The sequence below is a fragment of the Bubalus kerabau genome, chromosome 23 (genome assembly GCF_029407905.1).
Source record: "Bubalus kerabau isolate K-KA32 ecotype Philippines breed swamp buffalo chromosome 23, PCC_UOA_SB_1v2, whole genome shotgun sequence".
NCBI classification, from domain to species: Eukaryota; Metazoa; Chordata; class Mammalia; order Artiodactyla; family Bovidae; genus Bubalus; species Bubalus kerabau.
This window is the reverse complement of record NC_073646.1, coordinates 16,601,740-16,626,511: the sequence shown is the minus strand read 5'-3', so window position 1 is coordinate 16,626,511 and position 24,772 is coordinate 16,601,740. Positions and strand designations below refer to the sequence as shown.

At 49.0% G+C, this 24,772-nt stretch overlaps 1 protein-coding gene across 1 annotated transcript in view; it reads right to left on the bottom strand.

Annotated features, from left to right (window-relative positions):
- The window catches only part of XYLT1 (xylosyltransferase 1), a 346,464-nt gene that overhangs the window by 229,515 nt on the left and 92,177 nt on the right, over nt 1–24,772 (bottom strand). The window contains exon 2 of the mRNA XM_055561345.1: nt 17,006–17,044. Within this exon, the coding sequence (XP_055417320.1) occupies nt 17,006–17,044 (39 nt within the window). The remainder of the gene's footprint in view (nt 1–17,005; nt 17,045–24,772) is intronic.

Genomic DNA, 24,772 nt, shown 5'->3' with positions numbered 1-24,772 from the left:
CACCAACAAGAAATCAGTTAAATAGATGATGGGATGTTTCATTCATTCAACTAATATTTACTGAACAGTTTCTATATACCAGACACCATGCTGGGTGCTGGGGCTAACTGCAGAAAATAGAAGGCAGCTAAAAACAATGAAGAGTGATGGATGCTGTTATAAACTGACATCTAACATATAGAGAGAAAAACAGACAGTTATTATAAAATATTTTTCTTTAGATTCTGTTCCAAGGAAATAAAAATTCCTGCCTATGCAACCCCCTCACCACACCCACATTAATATGCAAAGGAAATACCTGGAAGGAGAAATAAGAAAATAATAGCAGTTACCTCTGAAGACCGGAAAAAAGGGGGTATAAGGATTCACTTTTCACTTCACACTCTTTTGTATTGTTTGATTGTATTTATTCATTATTGTGTGATTGTACTGCTTTATATGTGTTGAACACACAGAAGGTCCAGTGTCCAGAATGAAACCACTTCTCATGGCCTCCATTGGGAGCTGGGCCACACGACCACTGCACGGCTCTGGATATTTAACAGCCTCCTCCCTCACCAGTCTCCCTGGGCCTGCTCTTGGCTGACGACCACGCATTTTCAGCAGGGCGTAACCAACCCCATTTTTAAAAGTCAGGCCATGTCACTCCTCTGCTCAAATTCCTCCTGGGGCTCCCCAGGGTGGAGCATAAGCAAAGTCCTTTCTAAGTTCAACACGATTTTAAAGGCCTGGCCCCACCTCCTCCCCTCTTTCCGTTGCTCATTCTTGCTTTAGCCACGCTGGTTTCTGTGGTGCAACAGCAATGCGAAGCACCACCCTCCTCAGGGCCTTTGCACTGGCCGCTCTCTGTTCCTCACCCACTGTGCTCTTCAGGTCTCTGTTCAAACACTGCCTCATTTCCATGCTGCCCACCCCAGTTCCACCAAAGTCAAAGTCCTCAACTGATTTGGCCTGGTCCGTCCCTCCTCTACCCATTTCCTCCTTAGCAACTGTAACCATCTGACATAACATCAAAACACACACCATCCATCTAGAATGAGAGCATGTGAGAGCACAGACTTCTGTCTTGTGTGCTTGTCTCTCCAGCCCCTAAAGCAGTGTCTGGCACAAAGCAGGCACTTAATAAATATTCTATGAATGAACTAATTGAAAATATAATATGAAAGGAGAATATAATACATTATTGATCATGTGTGCATGTGTGCCAAGTCCCTTCAGTCATGTCTGACTCCTTGTGAGCCTATGGACTGTAACCCACCAGGCTCCTCTGTCCACGGGATTCTCCAGGCAAGAATACTAGAGTGGGTTGCCGTGCGCTCCTCTAGGGATCTTCCCAACTGAGGGATTGAACCCATGTCTCATGTCTCCTGCATTGGTAGGCACGTTCTTTACCACTAGCACCACCTGGGAAGTCCATTATTGAGCATAGCAACAATTAAAAAAGCAAAACCAGAAAAAGACCTCAAGTCCCAAAAGGAAAATTTAAAAATAAATAAATGAATAAAGATTAAAAGCAAACACATTTCTAGCCACAGAGAACAGGGTGGAGAAACGCTCAAGGACAAACTGACACGTAAACAAGTAACCTCTGGCCCTGCACACAGTGGTCCAGTTGTTCTGAGTTGATGCTCCGCACATAGGACCCTTTCACAGAGTCCAGGGCATAAAGACCTGCTGGTATGAATGCAGCACAGTGAGAGCCTAGTAACCAGGGACTAAAACCAACCAGTTTGAACACGTTACAGAGTCAATCCCAAAGCCACAGACTATTTCCGGGTGTCAGGCAAGCCCACACCCTTCTGCGAGAACCAAACCACAGCAAATCTGCCAACCCTGACGCCTGCAGGTTTCAGGAGCCCCGCCTGGAACTCAGCCCTCACCTCTCCAGGCACTTGGCCTAAAAGCGACTAGATTGGGGTTCAGAGCTGGGTTAGGGTCTCCAGACCCCAGGAGCGCACCAGGGCCCTTTTACCTTTGGCTGGAACATTTGCGTTTTCCTTAGTATCTCATCTCACCAGCCCTGAAAGGCTGGGCATGTGCTGATTTGTTTAAACTCTACCCTCTCGCTCCACCCCTACAAAGTCACTTTAGAGCAAAGACTTAAAATCCAATGACATTTATACGGGGGTGTCCAACCCCGTGGACTTCACCTAACCCTTCCCAGCACTGTTTTATGACATAGTCACTGCAAAAACCATACTCAGGCCAGTGGTTCTCAGCTGGGGTCAACTTGGCCCCTAGGGGACATTTGGCCGCGTCTGGAGATGTTGTGGGTTACAGCAACTGAGGAGGGGGTGCCACTGGCACCTAGTGGGTAGGTCCTAGCTCTGCTGCCCAGGACAGTGCCCACGATGAACAGCCATCCAGTCCAAAAGTCCAGGACTGCCTCGGCTGAGCAAGCTTGGTGTATGAGCAGGGGGGAACAGTGAGGCAGCCCTGGGGAAGGGGGACCCTTAAGTGATGGGCAGGTCGCAGGCAAAAGAGTTGATCAGACTCTTCCCATCCTCTGCCTGGGGGTTACTGAGATGGTCGACAGGCAGCTGGCTAAGGAAGCTGTGGGGCTCTTGACCAGGGGCAGCTCCACTGCCTGGACTAGGGGGAACCTCTCACCTCATCTCACCTCAAGAAGATGCTCTTTCATTAGAAGAACTGTGCCTGCCTGTGTTGTTCGGTGGACCGCTTGGAGTCCAGACAGACCTGGGCTTTTCTTACACTGTGACAACACAGCCTGTCCCTGCCTTGTGCGCAGGCAAACTTCCCACCCCATTCATAGGACACAAGTACCTGGCTCAGCGATCAGAAACATCCCAGTATTTTAACGAATGTTAGTCCTCTCTCTGCAAAGAGGGAACCAGCCATCCAAATAAAGAAGGAAGAAAAAAAAAATCCCGGCAAGGAGAGAGTACCAGTGTCCTCATCCTGGCCAGGGCACAGGCTGGGAAGACAATGTAAGGAGGCTGAAGAGCCTTCACTCTAGGCGCCTGCTCCTTACACAGGAGAGAAAGCGAGGTGGGGTCAGTGTTTATAAGTGATAACGGGGCATACTCACCCCATCCTCTAAAGAGCCCAGGGAGGTAGGTGTCATGGCTGCTTTAACCAGTAGGGAAACTGAGACTCAGGAAGTTGAAAACCTTCTCGAAGGTGCTGCATTCAGTAAGGGAAGAGGCAGGGATTTGAAGCCAGGACTGTAAGAGGGATCCTAAATGTGTACTCCCTGCCAGGCATGGTTCTCATCGTAGTTGATTAGTTCTTAAGTCATGTCCAACTCCGGAGAAGGCAATGGCACCCCACTCCAGTACTTTTGCCTAGAAAATCCCATGGACGGAGGAGCCTGGAAGGCTGCAGTCCATGGGGTCGCTAGAGTCAGACACAACTGAGCGACTTCACTTTCACTTTTCACTTTCATGAATTGGAGAAGGAAATGGCAACCTACTCCAGTGTTCTTGCCTGGAGAATCCCAGGGATGGGGGAGCCTGGTGGGCTGCTGTCTATGGGGTCGCACAGAGTCGGACACGACTGACGCAACTTAGCAGCAGGAGCAGCATGTCCAACTCTTCAAGACCCCATGAACTTCAGCACACCAGGCTTCCCTGTCCTTCACTCTCTCCCCGAGCTCGTTCAAACGCATGTCCATTGAGTCAGTGATGCCATCCAGCCATCTCACCCTCTGTCAACCCCTTCTCCTCTTGCCTTCAATCCTTCCCAGAATCGTGATCTCCTTTCCAGTCAATCGGCTCTTTGCATCAGGTGGTCAAAGTATTGGAGCTTCAGCTTTAACATCACTCCTTCCAGTGAATATTCAGGGTGGATTTCCTTTAGGATTGACTGGGTTGATTTCCTTGCTGCTGTTCAAGGGACTCTTAAGAGTCTTCTTCATCACCACAGTTTGAAAGCATCAATTCTTTGGCGCTCAGCTTTCTGTATGGTCCAACTCTCACATCCACACATGACTACTGGAAAAACCATAGCTTTGATTATATGGATTTTTGTTGGCAAAGTGATGTCTCTGCGTTTTAATACACTGTCTAGGTTTGTCATAGCTTTTCTTCCAAGGAGCAAGCTTCTGTTAATTTCGTGGCTGCAGTCACTGTCTGCATTTGAACCACTTTTCCCCCCTCTATTTGCCATGAAGTGATGGGACTGGATACCATGATCTTCATTTTTTCGAATGTTGAATTTTAAGCCAGCTTTTTCATTCTCCTCTTTCACCTTCTGCTTCATGCATATTAGCCCATTTGACCATCCCAACTGCCTAGGATACAGCTACTGCTGGTACCTTCATATTTTCTAAAGAAACTGAGGTACAACATCAGCTGCATATGGAAGGCCTCATGGCAGGTCAGCAGTGAGCCAGGTGGTCTGCTGCAAAGTCTACAAGGCCCTTTCCTGCCCCACCAAGGGGCTGTGTGGCATGGCCGGGCTGCCCTGAACTACTCTGCACCTGAACCCCAGTGGGATGCAGAATCCTGTCTACACAGAGGGTACCACACACACAGTGCTCCAGGGGCCTGCCAGCGAGGAGAGTGAGTGGAACAGATCACGAGGGTGACCCTGGGCCCCGTCCAATGGGGGTAGCTGGTCCTTGCCGCTAGCTGATGTCTCAAGGCTCAATGTGGTTTTACCTTCCAATTTACCACAAATCCTCCAAACCTCCTCTCTACACCAAACAAATAAAAACCCTGTATGTCAGCTGGAGATGCCACCAGGAAGCCTGTGTATGACTCTGGGTCTAGGATGTCCTGAGAAAGTTAGCTCCGGCCCCCCTACATCTGTACCAGCTATAATTGGGGCAGGCGAGCCACTGGCAAAGAAGTCTCTTGAGACCCTTGTGTAGCTGGAGTTTCTTTCTTCTAAGCATTGAGCTGGCTGGGCTTTTCCTTCTCAGGACAATAAAGCTGCCCCACAGTCCTCAGCCCCACCCATCTGGCGGCTGCACCACGGCTAACTTGAGCTTTTCCATTCAGTCCCTCTCCTTTCCATGGAAAAATAAGAGCTGCAGTTCCCAGAAGAAAATTAGAAGGGGTTATGAACAAAACATTCCTTTTCAGAACGCACTGGAACCCAGCAAGGAGGTAGCACTGAGGTTGGAGCTGGGGCCCCACCTCTCCATCCTGCTGGGAGAAGATCTCCCAGCCCCCCAGCCAGGACCACTGGGGCTGGAGTACTGGCCACGTGCTAGACCTCCCAGGGGTGCTCAGAGGCAGAGGAGACGAGGTGGCACTTCTGAGAAATCAGATTCAAACGCTAAGACGGTTATATTTCCTGAAGGTGTGACAGAATGAGAAAAGGAGAGTTTGCAAAGGCCTTGCTTGCTAGCAGAAATACCCTGACATCTCTGTCTGTCTGCTCTGGGCTAACAGGGAGGAGCCGAAGCCCTGCCTTTCCCTCCTTGTCAGCCTAGATCTTAGTCCCTTCCAGGTGAAGGCGCCCTTCACTGCCTTGGAGCCAAGACGGGCACAAGGGTGTGAGTGACAAGACACACCCTGAGTGACAAGACTCAGAGCAGCCTGGCCCCTGCCGGGGGCATCTTTCCCACACACATGGGCTCCTCTCATGCTTTATTTAGCACAGCGATGCTGAGACTGTTTGCGCCTCAGTTTTGTTGGGGGTGGGGAGGGGGTGGAGGCTGTCACAAATAGAATTAACAGCTCTGATCTTCCTCCCAGAAAAATGCTCAGACACCCACAGGAGAGTCACTGTTCCCTCCCACCCATCCTTGGGCCTTCCTCTGGTTTGAGGACCCCCTACCCTACCACACAGCAGGACCAAAAAGGATAGTGATTCACCCCAGGAAGCCCCGCTGGGAGTGCTATGTTCGGAAAGGGCGAGAGGCCGGCTCAATGTCCAGGCCCCGAGGAAACAGATGCCACTCTCCTGGGGGACAGCTGAGGACACTTTACGAAGGGACATTTTCTATAAGGGAAATTGACAGAGCGGTGCTGGCCACAGCAGGAAGCTGTCACTTCCGGGAGTCCGTGCCATCAGGTTCTGGGGCGAGTCTCTGTAGCTACGGGACAAGTCAGCCCTATGGGAGCTGAGCCCCACTCAGGCGACTCAGCCAACCCATAGGAAATGACCCCATCCATGGCCCCCCTCTCCTCGAGTCTCCTGCCAGTGCCTCCCCTTGGCCAAAGCAGCGAGAAGTCCACACTGATGAAACCCATCCAGGTCAACCTCTGGGACCCAGAAAAGCACGGATGGATGGGGAATGGACCTAATGGGGCTGGGGATGGGAGATGCCCAACACATTTCAGGGTGTTGAGACCTAGTGCCCGTGGTGGGGTCAGCAAGAGGGTGCGTGAGGAAGGCGTGGGGCTGTTGACTGTCCAAGGTGAGTGTGAACTTCCCGTGGCCAGGAGCCATGCATGGCTTACCTGACTGGCAACAGCAAAGTATCACCTGAATGCAAGTCTACCACTAACATGCTGGGTGACCGCAAAAGCTGAGAGGCCACTCCAGGTTTTCCCACGTGTAACACACAAAGATGGGCCCTGGTGAGCCCCAAGGGGCAGGGGGCACAGCCAATGATGCAGGAAATGGAGGCCTGGCCCTGGTCCTTCCTCTGCCACTTAGGAGGCTGTGGTCTTGGACCGAGGACTTAACCTGTCAGTGTCTCAGTGTCTTCACTTGCAAGGGAGGGGAACACATCCCTTCCCCGGGTCACGATTACATAAGGTGACACATAAAGAGCACTTAGCAAAGTCCTAGCATGGAGAAAACATGCGAGCGATGTTGCAGAAAAAGCATTCGGATGCTCTGCGTTCCTAAATTGTCCAAGTCTGGGCCCTGGGAGTTGAATGTCCGTCCTCCACCGGGACCCACGTCATGCTGCTGTTTTATGCGAAAGCAATTTTCTTGGCCAAATTACCTCGATAACTAGAATCTTCAAACCCAGCCTGTACATTCTAGCCCTGGAACCTTCTCTTTTCAAGCTCCCGGGATCACATCGCCTTACCCAAAGACCCCATGGAGAAGACAGACTAAGCCTCAAAACTCATGGTATGGGCTTCCCAGGTGACGCTGGTGGTAAAAAACCTGCCTGCCAGTGCAGGAGCCACAGAAGACATGGGTTTGATCCTTGGGTCTGGAAGATCCCCTGGAGGAGGGCATGGAAACCCACTCCAGTATTCTGGTCTGGAGAATCCCATGGACAGAGGAGCCTGGAGGGCTACAATCCATGGGGTTTCAAAGGGTCGGACACGACTGAAGTGACTGAGTGTGCACACGTGTGCTCTGTGTGCCAAACGGCAGCAGCCCCTCCTCATCAAACCTCTAGCATGTAATTCAATGCAAATCTGGCAGTGCTCCTTGCTGCTCATCTGGGGGCACTGTGGGCTTCCCCTCTGAGCTGGAAGTCAGGGGCTCTTTGAGATGATGTATCTGCTGGATGGGAAATGTGTCTCCTCCTCACGGTGTGACCACTCTGCTCGTTCTCTGCAGGGGGACCTCCCACTGCATGGAGCCTCGGCTGCGCACCTGGAATTCACTCTGTACAGCCAGATATTTCCAAACCTGACTGCTGGGGACTACCAAGGGAGAGATGGCTACCTCTTTCTCCATCTCTACTTACAACTGTATCTATAACTATACATAGAACCCAGGTTTCCTGCATTGCAGACAGATTCGTTACCATCTGAGCCACCAGGGAAGCCCCTCCTATAACTCTATCTGTAGTTATATCTATATCTACTCTAGGTCTCTATCTACATTTATAGCTATTCCATGCTGTGCTATGCTTAGTCGCTCGGTTGTGTCTTTTACTTTTTACTTAGTGTCAACCTTACCCTATGCTGTCCATAAAGTTGTGGTATTAACGAGGCCTGTTTACTTACAGAATGCGCTGTGTACTCAGTCACTCAGTCACATCCGACTCTTTGCTACCCTATGGACTGTAGCCCACCAGGCTCCTCTGTCCATGGGGATTCTCAAGGCAAGAATAGTGGAGTAGGTTACCATGCCCTCCTCTAGGGGATCTTCCCAACTCAGGGACTGAACTCAGATCTCCCACATTGTGGGCAGATTCTTTACCATCTGAGCCACTAGGGAAGTCCAAGAATACTGCAGTGGGTAGCCTGTCCAATCTCCAGGGGATCTTCCTGACCCAGGAATCGAACTGGGGTCTTCTGCATTGCAGGCAGATTCTTTACCAGCTGAGCCACTAGGTAAGTCCAAGAATGCTGCAGTGGGTAGCCTATCCATTCTCCAGGGGATCTTCCCGACCCAGGAATTGAACCAGGGTCTTCTGCATTGCAGGCAGATTCTTTACCAGCTGAGCTACCAAAGGAAGCCCACAGCTATACCATATTTGTTAATACATGTATTCTATATCTAATCTGTATCGCCCTGCCTGATTTCTATAGCTATCTAATCTATATGGAACATATGTATATTGTACACATTACACATATGTGCATTATAATGTATGCAATATAATGCACATATATATTAGATATAGATATGTGTGAGATAATGATTAGATAGGTACATGAATTAGATATAAATTAGATATAGAAACAGAATTATATTTTTTAATACATAACATATGACATCTAATGTAATAACATATTATTACTATAATGTAACCCATGGACAGAGGAGCCTGGTGGGCTATGGTCGCAAAGAGTCAGACATGACTGAACTGACTTAACATGCACACATGCATATATGTATTCTGTGTATACAATCTTCCCTCAGTATCTCTGGGGAACTGGTCCCAGGCCTCCCCACAGAGACCAAAATCCATAGCGTCTCAAGTCCCTTAAATAAAATGGCACAGTGTTTGCATATAACTTAGACACACCCTCCCTCTCATATGCCTTAAATCACCTTTGCTGCTGCTGCTGCTAAATCACTTCAGTCGTGTCCGACTCTGTGCGACCCCATAGACGGCAGCCCACCAGGCTCCCCCGTCCCTGGGATTCTCCAGGCAAAAAATGCTGGAGAGGGTTGCCATGCCCTCTTCCAGGGGATCTTCCCGATCCAGGGATTGAACCCTCATCTCTTATGTCTCCTGCACTGCAGGTGGGTTCTTTACCACAAGCGCCACCTATTTCCTGATAAATGAAAGTCAGACTGCCAGGTCCAAATCCCAGCTGCTCCATGCGTTAGCTATTGGACAAGCAGCCTGACTGGTTGTGCCTCAGTTTCTCGTCTGTAAAATGGGATGACAGTAGCATCTGCACAGGAGACAGCTGTGAAATCTGAGTGAGTGAATCCATGTGAAGAGCTTACTTAGAAAACTGCCCAGCCATGTTCACAGTGCTTAGAGAATGCTGGCTACAAGTACTAAATGCACAATTACATGGGTCGTTCTCAGCTCAGAGTGAACATACAGTTGCTGTGTCAATACACTGGTCATTATCAACAAGAGCTACAGTTTGAAGTGTTCTCAGTCAAGGGCTAAAATTCAAACTTTCAATGTCTTGGAAGAAGTCATCTCCCACCAAGAACAGAAGAATAATGACCTCAACACAATCTATTTTTCAAAACTGTGTATGTGGCTACCCTTTGGGGAACTTGCTGGCTATTTGTGGAATGTTGCATCAATTCATGTGCCCTGAGTCATGCAGTCTAGGGCAGCACCATGGCCATAGAACCACAAACCCTCTCTGAGAATGTTTCTCCTGCCGGGTCCAGCCTCCCTGCCTGGTGAGCCAAGTCCCAGCCTCGGCAGGGGCCCAACTGGTCACCTCCCTGTCCCACCCCTCCCACCAAGGCTAATTAAAGACCCGGCAAATCAGAACCAGAGGAAAAGACTGTGGTGGAGGGATTTGTCTGGTCCCAAAACCAGCCCTGTCTGCTCCAGAGAGGTCCTGCTCCCCCAAGGAGGCTGGCAGGAGGAAAGCAGATGGGCTGCAAAGCAATTTGCTCTCACTGTCTTCTCAACAGATGCCGGGTACCATAAGAATTAATGGGCTGGAGATTCAGGTAAGAGCCATTCAGAGGCTCCTGATTACTCCCCAAACCGCTCTCCACAGAGGGAAAGGTTAATCGAAGCCCAGAGCTGGAAGCCAGGCGAGGAGACAGCAATTGCTTTAATCCTGGGAGTCGGGGAACAGCTTCGGGAGAAAGAAGTTTGCACAGAGGAGGCTGTGCTCTGCCTCTGAAAGAGGAACTGGGCCTTAAAGCCGAATTTTTCACAAGTCTTGCTCCATTGGTCCAAAAGCCTTGGCCCAACCCTCTCCAAATCCAGCCAAATAGCTAGGCATTTTAACTAAAAAAAAAAAAAAAAAAAAAAAGTGCTGTATATTTTCTGCACTGCTGGACCCTAGGATCTCTCAGGAAACCATCTCTGAGAGGTGTTTTCCCTTTTCCACTCATGGTGCACATGCTCATAAGCACGATGAGTCATACCATGCGTGCAGTCACTCTCTGGCAACTCAGACCTAGAGGCTTTGTGGCCTGGATGTGTCATGGCCAAGAGCCTGGAGGCGGAGGTCTGATATTAACCAGAGAGGGTGATGGTTAAACACAAACAAAGACAACACCAAGGAAGGAACAAATTATGCCCTCTACACGGTCACAATTACGTGGCCGGGGCTGTCTTTGTAAACTAAGCTGTCCACATAGCAACTGAGGTTACACCAGCCCTTCTCACGCTTGGCACTACTGACATTCGCGACTACATGCATGGTGGGGTGTTTACCACCATCCCTGGCCTCTACCCACAAGATGCCAGTAGATCTCCCCAGTCCCCAAGTTATAACAATCAAACATGTCTCCAGACGTCAACAAATGTCCCCAGGCATGAAGGTAGTGAAACTGCCCCTAAGTTGTAAACCACTAGTTTAGACTCAGACTTCAATTCAGCTGAACTCAAGCCAGCTGATTAGCTGATGATAACGATTAGCTGATTTTTCATGGAAGCCCCATGATCAGCACTGCTCAGATCAGGAGTTCCCTGTTAAAATGCTTGTTCCAGACGTTAGTCTGACCTGACAGCCCCCAATTTAAGCCCCTCTCCCTGGGTCCCACCTCGGTTCTTACCCTTCACCCTTGCCTGAGAAAGGTAATTCCTTACATCCTGACATTCTAATGCCACAAAGGCATCAAAAGAGCTCCAAGGAGCTAACACTTGATTCTAAGGAAAACTGGCACCCTTTTTACAGGAACCCAGATGTAATGGGAAAGAATCCGCCTGCAATGTGGGAGACCTGGGTTCGATCCCTGGGTTGGGAAGATCCCCTGGGGAAGGGAAAGGCTACCCACTCCAGTATTCTGGCCTGGAGAATTGCATGGACTGTATAGTCCATGGGGGTCACAAAGAGTTGAGCATGACTGAGCAACTTCCACTTCACTTCAGATGTAATGTGAAAAAGTCTCCAAACAGGATTAGGGCCACCTCTTTGCCTGGTTAACTCTAACCACTGTAAGCTCTCAGCTCAGCGGTCACCTCCTGAGCTTGAAACTCACCTCTAGAAAGTGACTTCCATGATCACCTTCCCCCTTGTGGTGTCCGGTCACTCCCGCTTACAGACACACTGGTGGTGTTTTTGTTTACTCAATACTCCTTGAAAGTATGGGCATATTTACTTGCTCCTAAATTCACTAACTCCCCCAGGCAGAATGGGGATCCATGGGCAAGGCTCCTTCTGTCCTGTTCACTGCTGTATCTTTAGCATCAAGGCTGAGCCTCCTCTTGGACCCCCAACTATTTGCTGGGTAACCACCTGGCTGCTGCTGCTGCTGCTGCTAAGTCGCTTCAGTCATGTCTGACTCTGTGCAATCCCATAGACGGCAGCCCACCAGGCTCCCCAGTCCCTGGGATTCTCCAGGCAAGAACACTGGAGTGGGTTGCCATCTCCTTCTCCAATGCATGAAAGTGAAAAGTGAAAGTGAAGTCGCTTAGTCGTGTCAGACTCTTAGCGACCCCATGGACTGCAGCCTACCAGGCTCCTCCATCCATGGGATTTTCCAGGCAAGAGTACTGGAGTGGGGTGCCATTGCCTTCTCCGAACCACCTGGATAAATGGATGAATTTCTCCTGGACGGATTTCCTTCCACCCACTGCTTGTTTTCTTCGGGAGCTTTGTTCACATCCGCAGTGACCCCAGCACTATCTTTAAATAATGTGAATGTAACTCCCTGCCCTTGTACCTTCTGTTGGCTGACCAAAGAAATTCAAGGACCGGGTAGGTTGTTGAAGGCTGAGCAGTCAGGAGCTTTCCTCCTGATGCCCTTGATCTTCAGACCCAGAGAGGAATCTCAGAGTAAAGGAAGGTTTGCTCCTCTCCAAGGAGAGCCAATCTCACAGAGACGCAGACTGATATATCTTCACTCTACTGAAGAGTTCCTTTATTACCACTCCCAGGGGATCTCAGTGTTGGCGCTGAGGCCATGAACTAATTGACACTGATGATGCAGGGGAGGGGGGGTGACAGGAAGGGAAGCAGAGGCGCTAAAATTAAATGACGAGAGACCTTGCCAACAGGAGTGGGCTCAGAAATGATGAACTATCTTGGGGATCAATAAGAAAGAGAGAATCAATGAGTATTCATTTCCTACTCCATGGGATCTTCCCAACCCAGGGATCGAACCCATGTCTCCTGCATTGGCAGGCAGATTCTTTACTACTGCGCCACCTGGGAAAAGTTAATAATAAGCATTCAAATTCACCAAAACACTACTGCTGCACAGGAAGACGCTTCATTTTTGTTGTTTTTAAAATAAATTTTCTGGTGGGTCCATTGCTTAAACCGTTTTACTCACAAGCCTAGTGGCAACCTGTCAAAGAAGTAGGTTTCACAGGAAGCATTATCTCTATTTATTTATACATCTACCCACCTACCATCTATCCGTCATTCTTCTACCTACTTACCTAAGTACCTCTAAAAAATTGTACAAAGCTCTATCTATCTATACCGACCTTGGGGAGCATACATCAAGCTTATCCCTCCAGCTTTTCTGAACATTAGCAAGTCTTCCTACTGGTTCAGTTCAGTTCAATCGCTCAGTTGTGCCCAATTCTTTGTGACCCCATGGACTGCAGCATGCCAGGCTTCCCTGTCCATCACCAACTCCCTAAGCTTGCTCAAACTCATGTCCATCGAGTCAGCGATGGCATCCAACCATCTCACCCTCTGTCGACGCCAAAGCAATTTTTTTTTTTTTATTTTTTGTGGAAAAATAGGAGAGAGGTTGAGAAGATAGATTCCGATGTCATATGGCCCCAAGTCTGATACTCACCAATGCTAGGTCCTACGTGTCTTTGGGCGAGTTATTTAACCTCTCTGACCCTTAGGGTACTCATCTGGAAGCTGGATATCATGAAAAGACCCATGGAATAATGGCATTTGAGGATTCGGTGGGGGAAATCAGTTCTTGGCAAATGGCAAAGGTCAGTAAGAGTGGGCCTCACACCAGCGCTGCTAACCAAATCCACACTCCTATCAGACATTCTTTTTGCATCTCTAGATCACTTGGTTCCCGGGTAACCACCATCTGGAGACCAGAAATGCATTCACAACCGCAAGTCAGGGAGTCCTCCGTACCCCCAGGGACAGCCTGCCGAGAGAAAACTGACCCAAGGGATTATTCGACTTCCTCATTCATTAATCTGGCTGTTAAGCAGAGAAAGTCCTGCTGATGCCAACAGATGCGAAGTTTGGCTGTGCTGACTGCAGAGAGCAGAAGAGGCCTCGGCAGCCAATCAGAGCATCTCCCCCAACTGGGTACAGCTGCCTGGGAACACTGGGTGGGGGCCGAGGCAGTGAGTACCAGGGAGACAGAGGATGCGTGGAGGGACGGGCCCCCAGCTGGCCCAACGTCCCGATGCAGGCTGAGCCCTGGGCAAGCCCTGCCACTGCAGCCTGATGTACGGACAGAGCTCACAATGAAATCTTGAAGTCAGGCCCACCTGTGGCACCTGTGTTCCAGGACGGAGCAGGTGATGCCTTTCTTGGGAGCAAAGGGGACTGGGGCGGGGAGAGGTGGGGCGGGCAGGGGGCGCTGACCCAGGGCTCAGAGCATATCCTCCACTCACCTCTGCCTGGCTGGCTCTTCCACACTCTGCCACATCTGCCATCTTGCTCAGGCCATATGGGAGATATTTGGGGCATCACGTTCTGCCAGAAAACCTCTCCTCTGCCCCTCTCATCTGCCCTGCCTGCAGGCAGCTGAAGAAGATCCCCTCGTGAGTCCCACGATGGGCTGAGGCCCAGCGCAGAGTCAAAGCTGGGCACAGGCTTATGCCAACAGTTACAAAGAACACATTTGCACTTTGGTTGGGTTCCAACATCTCTTTAACATCAGAGATCAGAACTCGGGGAAAGACAACAGTATCCTATGGCTCCCCAAAGACCGAGCGCCAGATGAGACCGATGGACTGTTGGCTGGAGACAAATTGAGTCATTTCCCCAGCGGCATGGCACCAGTGCAGAAAGCCAGCCGCGTGCCACAGCTGGCTCACCTGGCAAACCAGGGCTCAGGTATCTGGGGCCCATGGATGTAACTGTGGGAGAGGTCACTGTGTAGGTGGGGGAACTGTCACGCACAACGTACTGGCCAGAGCCAGGGCACGCAGAATGTTCCTGCCCATGGAGGTTTTGCAGAACTGGTGGGGCAATTTCCATAGTAAAAGATGCAGCTGGGGCAAGGACAGAACCATCCAGAACCATCTAGAACCATCTAGGCTACTGCATCCCAGATTGGCTTCCAGAATTCTGGGTGCAGACTATGTGCCCAGGGGTTTTCTGAGTCATAAATTTTCTCTCTGGGGAAAGACTGATAGAGAAGGGCCAGCATCTCATAATCCATGGGGTAGACCGGGGAGAGACACATTTCCCAAAGCGCAATGCACATAAATCTGAGAGAATGCTGTGATGAGTTTAAAGGGCACCCAAAGGAGCTTTTTAATTTTATTAATTCAATATTAAAAGTTTTGCAAAAAAATAAAAAACATAACTGGCTCTTCAAACTCGTAATTTCACCAATATTATTCCCTGAGATAGCATTTCTCAACCTCGGCCCTACCGACATTTCAGGCAAGATAATTTTTCCTGTGGGGGTGTCTTGCGCCTTGTAGGATATTTAGCAGCCTCTCTGGTCGCTACCCACTAGATGCCAGTAGTGAACCCACTCCAAGGTGAGATAACCAAAAATGTCTTCAGACATTGCCAAACATCCTCTGAAGGTCAAAGACACTCCTGATTGGGAATCATCAGTTTAGGGTAAGTCTACTTCTGAAAGTAAAACAAGTTAATGTCAGGGAAAATGTACTGTAGGTGACTTAGGATAAACAAACTATATAATTCACATATGGCAAATGTGGCTGAGGTGACAGCCACATCACCTCCTGACTGGCAGGAGTTTGGGAAAAAGCAGACGAGAAGATGGTCAAAGAGGAGCTAAAATTGGGTATTTATCCCCTTAAAATCCCACCACTGCTCCTTCATGCTTGCTCTGTTTTCTGGCTATCCCTGAAGTTGACTGGGCTTCCCTGGCAGCTCAGATGGTGAAGAATCTGCCTGCAATGAGGGAGACCTGGGTTCAATCCCTGGGTTGGGAAGATCCCCTGGAGAAAGGAATGGCAACCCACTCCAGTATTCTTGCCTGGAGAATTCCATGGACAGAAGAGCCTGGTGGGCTACAGTCCATGGGGTCGTAAAGAGTTGGACACAACCGAGCAACTAAAATTTCTGAAGCCAACTAAGTAAATGGAGGTGGGGAGAGGACAAAAGAGCCCAAAGGAACCCCGAGAATCTACTTTCCTCACAACTTCTGGCCTTCCATGAAGGAAGGAGGAGTAGGGTGGGCTTGCCTCTCACTCCCCTGGGGAAGACAGGGCAGAAATGCTCGTGATGAGGGTAAAGAGTGGGAGGCAGGTGGTCCCTGGAGCTGTAGGAGTCACTGAAGAGCCTTGAGAAGTTCAGCTACGTTAGTTCGCCTATCTCACACTCTGTTAGCTGTGGGGTGCTGGCTGGGAGGCACCCTGTCTTCTCTCTTTAGTATCTGACCAATCCACAGGGCTAAGGAAATGATCAATCCAAAGATACACCTCCTTAGATTCACAGACTTAGAAAACGAACTTGCGGTTGCCAGTGGGAAGGGACAGTTAGGGAGTTTGGGATGGACATATCACACTGCTGTATTTAAAATGGATAACCAACAGGGACCTACTGTAGAGCACATGGAGCTCTGCTCAATGTTATGTGGCAGCCTGGATGGGAGGGGAGTCTGGGGGAGAATGGATACATGGATCCGTATGGCCTAGTCCCTTCACTATTCACCTGAAACTATAACATTTTTGGATAACCAGCTACCCCCCAATATAAGATAAGAAGTTTAAAAGAAAAACAAAAACAAAGATACACCTCCTGCAAGTCCCATCAGAAAGCGAAGCACTCCACTGGTTTAAAAAGCTAACACTCACAAGCACTTAGCATGTACTGATGACTTTACAGACACCGTGCCCTGCCATCCTCATCACAGCCTTGCAGGGCTATTCCTGTGGTAACTGCATTCCAGATGGGGAGACGGAGGCTGAGTAGGTCAGAGCCCCTCAAGGCCGGAAGACACAGCTCCAGGACTCCACCTGAGTCTGCTGGACTCACAGCTGCCCAGGAAAGCAGAAGAAGACAGTAAGGGCCCTCCTTACAAGGTCCACTGGTCACCCGCCCCACACAGGAACGCCACTGTGATTCAGATGCCTCAGAATGGCCCAGTGCACAAGCAGACTCAAGGATGCAACTAACCGCCCAAGGGAGAGAGTCCTTCAAACCCGAGGCGTGAATGAGCAGCCACCCCTCCCTGTCTCTGCTCTCCGCGTTCACCTCCTGGTGACCACTGGGTGGAGGAAAACTCAGAAAAACAGGTCTGATTCTTCCCATGGTGCTTTCAGAACCTGGGTGCACACACAACCTCTCAACAGGGCAGCGAGACAGCCGTTATGTGTCTGTCCCGTTTTTCTGAGTCCTGGAGCCAAGAGGATGTTGATAAACGCTCCCTGGAGAGGTGGCTCTGAGCATCAGGGCAGAGAAGGTGACAGAGACCATGGGGAGGTACTCACCTGGGTCTCCAGAGTGATCACTGGGCTTGGTTGTGGGTCCTGTGGGGAAAAAAGGAGAAAATGCCTGTGAGTGGTGGGGAAATGTAACCTACTACCCTGGCACCACTTTAAAACAAAGCTGTACTTCTGCGGTGCTCAAGCAACCGCACGGGGAGGGTGGCCCCATTCTGTCACCCCCATTCCATGCGACATTCTCCACCTCCTCCCACACCCACATGAGGAAGGAGGATAAAACCTTTCACTAGGAGGTTGCAGGGACACCCGCAGGAGATCACGCAAGAAGATGAAGTGCAAGTGTGAAGAAAGAACAAACAAAGCCCCCTCGCAGAGCATCTCAAAGTGTGCTCAAAGCATTGACGGGAGGGAGAAGATGGGTCTGCAAGAGGATTAGAAATAAATCTGAAAGAATATAAAGTCCCGATGAGGGGCAAGGCCACCACTTTGTGTCTGATCTGGGAAAGAATGAGGGAAGCAACGAGACAGAGGGACAAGAAGGAGCTTAATTCCCGGTCTGTGGGGCACATTCCAATGGGCTGGGGAAGATTCCTTTCAGTGGGGAGAAGGCCAGAGAAAGTCCCATTCATTCACTTGGGACAAAAGCCAATTGACTGGAAATGCTCGGTGGTAAATTCTCTCGGGTCATTAAACATGAACTCCGGGGTGGGGGCAGGGTGGGTACAGAGGAGGAAGGGACGCCTGGAGAGGAGGTAGCGGTTTTCAGCAAGTGGATTCCAAAGAAAACAGGAAACTCAGCACATAAAGGTTATTTTTGTCTGGACTATGTTGGCCCTGCACTTAATCATCTTGGATTCATGATTCTGGGAAAGTAACCTCAAGCTGCCTCTGACTGAGAATGGGCATGATTTTAGAGCCCCGAAGGACAAACTCAATTGGAAGCTTTATCTAAGCAGATTTTCCAACACAGGCTTCCAGAAAGCATGCAAATTCGCCCCGGCCCCCCGCCCTCTGCTGTGAACAAGAAGGAAATGTAGAAATCACGCCTTATTCGTCTTTCTGTGATGGGCTTATTTTACTTAGCACTGCGCCCTCAAGGTTCACCCATGTTGTTACAAATGGCAGGATTTCCTTCTTATTTGAAGGCTGAATGATATTCCGCTGTGTATATATATATATATGGGGCTTCCCAGGTGACTCAGTGGTAAAGAATCTGCCTGCCATTGCAGGAGCCGCAGGAGACTGAGGTTTGATCCCTCCCTGGGTCGGAAGATCCCCTGGAGGGGGAAATGGCAACCCATTCCAGTATTCTTGCCTGGAAATCCCATGGACAGAGGAGACTGGCAGGCTACAGTCCATGGGGTCACAAAGAGTCGGTCACTCAGTCAGACACGACTGAGTGACTGTGCACGCAGGCAGTGCATATATATACACCATATTTTCTTTATTCACCTGTCAATGGACATACCGGTTGTTTCCATGTTTTGGCTATTAAGAATTTGGCTTCCAGGATCATGGGGGTGCAGATCTCATAGTTCCACTTTTATGAGGCAACTAAAATAAACTCTCAGAGAAGCAGAGAGTAGAAGGGTGGTTGGCAGGGGCTGGAAGGAGTGGGAAAGTGGGGAGATGCTATGTATCGGGTATGAAGTTTCAGTCCCACTAGCCAAATAAGCTCCAGAGATCTGCTGTATGACATAGAGCCTAGAGTTAGCAACATGGCACTGTACACTGAAAATTTCGGTCAGAGGACAGACCTCATGTTAGGTGTTTTTTCCATAATTAAAAACGAAAGAAAGTGTAGAGAGACTGGAACATCTAAACCCCTCACCATTCTAAGTAACTGTCACTCACTTTCTTGATCACTGCTCCCCTGTGGCATCTTGATAACGATGCCTCGTTCTGATGAGGGTCAGATACCTAACCCCAGGAACGCTTTGCTTTCTGGTCTGTTCTGACCTTTCCTTCAAGACAAGGGACTCTTCTCTCCCAATTCCAGTTCTAACTCCCAGCATCTCTTCAGTGGTGCAGCTCAGAGGTTGATGCCAAGAGGACATCTCACTCTCATTTTCACACTCCACCCTGGCCCTGAACATTCCTCATCCCCAAGAAGATACTGAGGGGCGTTTTTCCCCCTCTTCCCACACTGCAGCCTTGGCCCACAAAGAAACTTGGAGAAAGACTTCCCTGATGGTCCAGCGGTTAAGAATCCACCTTGCAACGCAGGGGGACGAGGGTTCAATCCCTGCTGGGGGAACCAAGATCAACACTAGAGAGTCCATGTGCTAAAGAGCCTACATGATACAAGGAAGATCCCACGTGCCCCAACTAAGACCCAACACAGCCACACAAACAAATATTAAAACAACAACAACAACAACCTAAGAAGTCTTGTAAGAAATACTGCAACCCTCTGTCTTCAAACCCTTACCAGCTCCTTGTCAAGGGGGAAGAGGTAGCCACTACAGCGGGGGAGAACCTTCGCTGAACCACTCTTTATTCAAGTGAGGCTCATTATTTTAGCATCCTTCATGGAGCACCCCCAGCCAGCTCCTGTATCACTTGCTGCAGAGAGAGTGAACCCTGTGCTCCCAGGCTCCCAGGGTCAGGCCAAGTACACTGTGCAGGGCCCATTCTAGTCTGGGAGGCAAGGCCATGGTCCATGTTGGGCAGCATGGGTCAGACTCACACTGTTTAATGAGAGACAGCACGCAAGTCTGTGCTTCAGCTCAAGTCAGCCTCTGTGTGTCTGTCTGTACCTCTCTTTATTCCGATCCCAGCATCCAGATTTTGACTGGAAGATAAGAAGCTGCTTCTCAGACATTAGCTTCATTTTTTAAGGCCAGGTCCTTGCAAAGCATTGGATGGGGTGTTGGGTGCATGCCCAGATTAATTAAGCTGTACTTCACAGCACATTTGGCTGTTGTTTGGGGCTTACGCTTCACTGCTCAGAATCCCATGGGGGAGGCGGGGGAGAGGGGAGAATGCCATCCTGAACCCCATGAACAACTTCACTGAAAAAGACTTTCCCAGGAAGCCACAGGAAACCTCTGACATCCGTGTTGACAAAACCCAGAGCCTGATCCATGGGTACAATGCTGCACCAACTATCTGGTGTTCCATGATCAGAGATCCTCTGGGTGCAGGGTCAGAGGATTAATATTCATTAAAAAGCTTCTGGAAAAACAAAAGCAAAAATGCTATCTATTTAGCATGTTAATTACTTAGCCAAGAAGACAGACAAAGTAACTCACAAACGGCCATGTCATTAACACTTAAGATTCACTGGCCAACAAACTCGCTCCCCTCCCTCTGTGCACATTTGAGATATAAGACTCTGCCTACAGAGGCTCAGACCAGAGGATTCAAGGTATGACAGTATCTCTGTGAGGTTTCACTTTCAGTAACATCCTCCTTAATTGGAAAGGCTAACGAAGTGGAACTGGGTCAATGATGCTGTCTGCCTAATCCATCGCGTCTGTCTAAACTGGGACTCTTTGGTTTACAGTAGAGTAAATTCCTGTCTGTCAGAGGAAAGGCTCTCGGAGACCAACGGGGAATTCGCAACGTGCTTGGATGCTACAATGGAGACCTTTTAGAATCTTAATGTGGGGACCGAGAACCAGGGAACCACCTAAAGCAAGGAAAGCCCTTTCATATCATCTACTGCAATGACAAAGTGGGGAAGCCAAGTGGGGAACTGGGTAGACGGAATCAGTGGCCCTCATTTTCACCACTCCCTCGATCCACACCCTCTGGTCATGTGATCGTGCATTTCTTTGCAGAGCAAGCTTCCTCCTCCCTGAACTTGGGCTTGCCCATTAGCAGTTAAGACATCGTGGAAGCTTGAAATGTGTGTGCATGATTGAGCATGACCTCTTGTGCTTTTGCCGGTCAGCTCAGGAGAATACACCCCAGGTAGCCTGCTGGTCCAAGGGGGATGAGAGGCACTCGGGGCAAACCTGATCCAATCTGCAGCTTGAAGCTTAGTCCAGCCTCGATTAGCCAACCCCAAGCCCACCTTCACTCACAGACAGAATATGTGCCTGTTGTCTCAAGCCATTTCAGGTTGACTTGTTACGCAGCGCCGTTGTGGTGAATATACTCTCCAAGGTAGACCTTGATAGAACTAAAATGTATTGTATACAGTCCAGCCTTGGAAACGAAAAGATACATATTCTCCCTAAGTCTGCGAATACATCCAGGAACCTGCAATAACTACAGCTAATAGCTATCATTTACTGAGACCCTACTATGTACCAGGCTCCATTCGAGATGGACCTTACACCAAGCAAAGAAACACTCACCATCAGTATCTGGTACTACCTCTGAGTCAGCCTTCAGCCCTCTTCACTAAATATACCAGTTCTTCTGAATTTGTTTCGGTGCCATTACAACATATTGGGGCTTCCCTGGTGGCTCAGATGGTAAAGAATCCACTTGCAATGAAGGAGACCCAGGTTTGATCCCTGGGTCAGGAAGGTCCCTGGAGAAGGGAGTGGCTACCCACTCCAGTATTCTTGCCTGGAGAATCCCATGGACAGAGGAGCCCGGCAGGTTACACCCAAGGGGTCACAAAGAGTCAGACACGACTAAGCGACCAACACTTTCAGCTGCACAGTAACATTAAAGGGTGTCATCACTCAGAACCTCCTTGCTCTGAGAAAGACATTTCTCATTCCTTTGGTTTATTCTAAACTTTATTCCATGGGCATATTATTTGACCAAGATTCAGAATAGTCATGAATACTAGTAGTAACTTACTAAGTTACTTGTTAAGTAATGGCTAATAATTTGTTAACGTCATATCATGTTTCAGGCCGTGGCTTAACCTCTATACACACATCATTCCATTTACCTCTTGTAACAACTTTATGGTAGGCACTACTATTATTCCCATTATAGAGATGGGAAAACTGATGACCACAGAGATTGAATAACTTGTCCAAATTTACACAGATATTGTTGAAGCCTGGATTCAATCCCAACGCCCTGTATTCAAGAAACCTGGGCTATTTTAGAGTAGCTCTATCAGGCAATACAGTCCTACCTTAGACAAAGTAATCCTGCAACCTAGATAATGTTTATCAAAAGGAAGAATACAGGAAGTACAAGGTTAAGTACCACCTTAACTACGGCATCGTTTTTTAGCATCTGTATTTTTTAAAAAGGTAGTGGACTCGGTTGATAGAAATGAGCACACATGTCAAGACTAAAAACAAAATGCAGTCACTGTGCCACAGCATGAACCATGCAGAGTTAGCCAAACGCGTTCACACACGTTTACTATGCTCCATCCAACACAGCAGCCAGCACTCTGCCTGGCGGGCACCATGAGAGAGACAGAACTGAGTTTAAAGGGACCCCATGCGCCCTTCTATCCCAAAGCTAACTGTTTAAATGAGGCGGGAGCCTGATTACAGGTCCTGGAGGAATGAAGCTTGTCTGCTCCTCAAGAGTCTTGCTTGTATGACCAGGGAAACCAGGCTCAGATACTTCTGAGCCCATCAGGGCCACGGGCCTAATTTTAACAAGTAATTAAGCTTTTATAAAGAATGCAGAGAGAAGAGGAGGAATTTGTTCATTTTCATTTCAGGCTTGCATCAAATGTTTCTGGCTTTCCTGGTCATGCTGAGCCCCGGGTAAGCCTCGTTCACACACGTTTACTATGCTCCAACTCAGCAGTTAGCACTCTGCCTGGCAGGCACCATGAGGGAGACAGAACTGAGTTTAAAGGGACCCTGTGCGCCCTTCTATCCCAAAGCTAACTGTTTAAATGAGGTGGGAGCCTGATTACAGGTTGGAAGGGGCTTTCTCCTCCCTGTCTTTGATAAGACATCATATCTATGTCTTATACGATATGAGATATCATAAGATAGCGCTTGTTCTTGGGCATTAAGCAAAGACTTTGGGATATAGGTGACAAACCTGTGACTCAGGCTTCCTGAGTCAGTTCCCCCCTGAGGCCCATCAAGTCAGCAGATAGACAATGGGTCCCTAGTAAGACTCAGCACAAACACACCCAGGACGAAGCTGCAGAAGGCTGAATGGCACTCTCCCAGGGAGTCCTCTGATTTGCCATAGGAGGGAGCTTCCACCATCCAGAGACTGGATCTAATCTCATCACTGTTCAACACCAGGCGCCTTGGGAAATGCAACGAGCTCTTCATGGGATCAAAAACTCAGCACCGCTGCCTGCTAGAGAAACACTCCCTGGCGAGAGCACCCAGAGGAAGCTGAGCGTGGATGCCAGGCCAGAGGCCTAACTGGATGTGGTCACTTGTACTGCAGGCTGGGCACAGGGCAAAGAAGGATCATTTGTGGGAAAAGAATACAGGTTTGGGGTCAGCCCTGGGTTCAGATCATGCACAAGCCCAGTTTTAGTCTTGCTCAGGCTGCCATAACAAAGTACCACAAGGCTGAGTGGCTTACACAAGAGAAACTTATTTTCTCACAATTCTGGGAGCTAGAAGTCCAAGGTCAAGGCACCAGCAGGGTTTTTTTTCTTTGAAGGCCTCTCTGCTTAGATGGCTGCCTTCTTACTGTGTACTCACATAGTCTTTTTACTCCATACAGGAGCCTCTGGGTGTCTCTGTGTGCCCAAAGTTCCTCTTCTTATAAAGATACCAGTCAGACTGGACTGTTGTTTTTGTTTAAGTCACTCAGTTGTGTCCAACTCTTTTTGTGACCCCATGAACTGTAGCCCATCAGCCTCCTGTGTCCATGAGATTTTCCAGGCAAGAATATTGGAGTGGGTTGCCATTGCCTTCTCCAGGGTATCTTCCTGGCCCAGGGATCGAACACACATCTCCAGCATTGGCAGGCAGATTCTCTGCCCCAGAGCCATCGGGGAAACCCTCAGACTGGATTAGAAATCCCTTCTAAAAGCCACATTTTAACTGAATCACTTCTTTAAAGGCTTTGCTCCCAAGAACTGGGGTTGGCAAGTCAGCAGATGACAACAACTTAGACTAGTGACCTCAGCCAAACCTCATAGCATCTGTGAGCTTTACTTTCTCATTTACATGATGTTAACAGGAGGGTCTATATTCTCCTACAGAGCTACTGCAAGACAGCAAAGCATAGACTGTATTGTCTGGCAAACTCTGTAGGTGAAAACGAGCGTTGGTAACAATCACACCAGCTTAACAGGTGTGAACCTGGACCGTCTCACACCAACTCAGATGCACAGTCACCTCCTGTCTTGAAAACAGGATATCATATCACAGGCTGTTGTGAACATTAACTAAAACCAGATATTTCAAATGTTTGGTCTCTGGCTAGAAACTCAAAGATAATCGTCCCTTTGTTTTCTTCTTCCAGGCTTATGAAGGCTAAGACATAACCCTCCACACCCAACCCTACTCGATCATAATTCTTCTGGACTGAGAATTATTGTACATAACTGGGTGCATGCATGCTTAGTCGCTCAGTCTTCTCCGAATCTTGTGGCCCCATGGACTGTAGCCTGCCAGGCTTCTCTGTCCTTGGGGTTTTTCAGGCAAGAATACCGAAGTGGGTTGCCATTTCTTCCTCCAGGGGATCTTCCCAACCCAGAGATCGAACCCATGTCTCCTGTATCTCTTGCCTTGCAGGCAGATTCTTTCCCACTGAGCCATCAGAGAAGGCTATTGTACCTAAGTGGACAGCAGTGAGTGGGTAAAGTTACCTACTTCATTTTGAAAGCTTACTTGTGTCAAGCGCGTGAACTCCTTGTAACCCTGGCAAGGGAAGTCTCAAACTGCCCATTTTACAGATCAGATAACTAATGCTCCAGCAGGACAATTTGCTCGAGCATATAGATTTGATAAG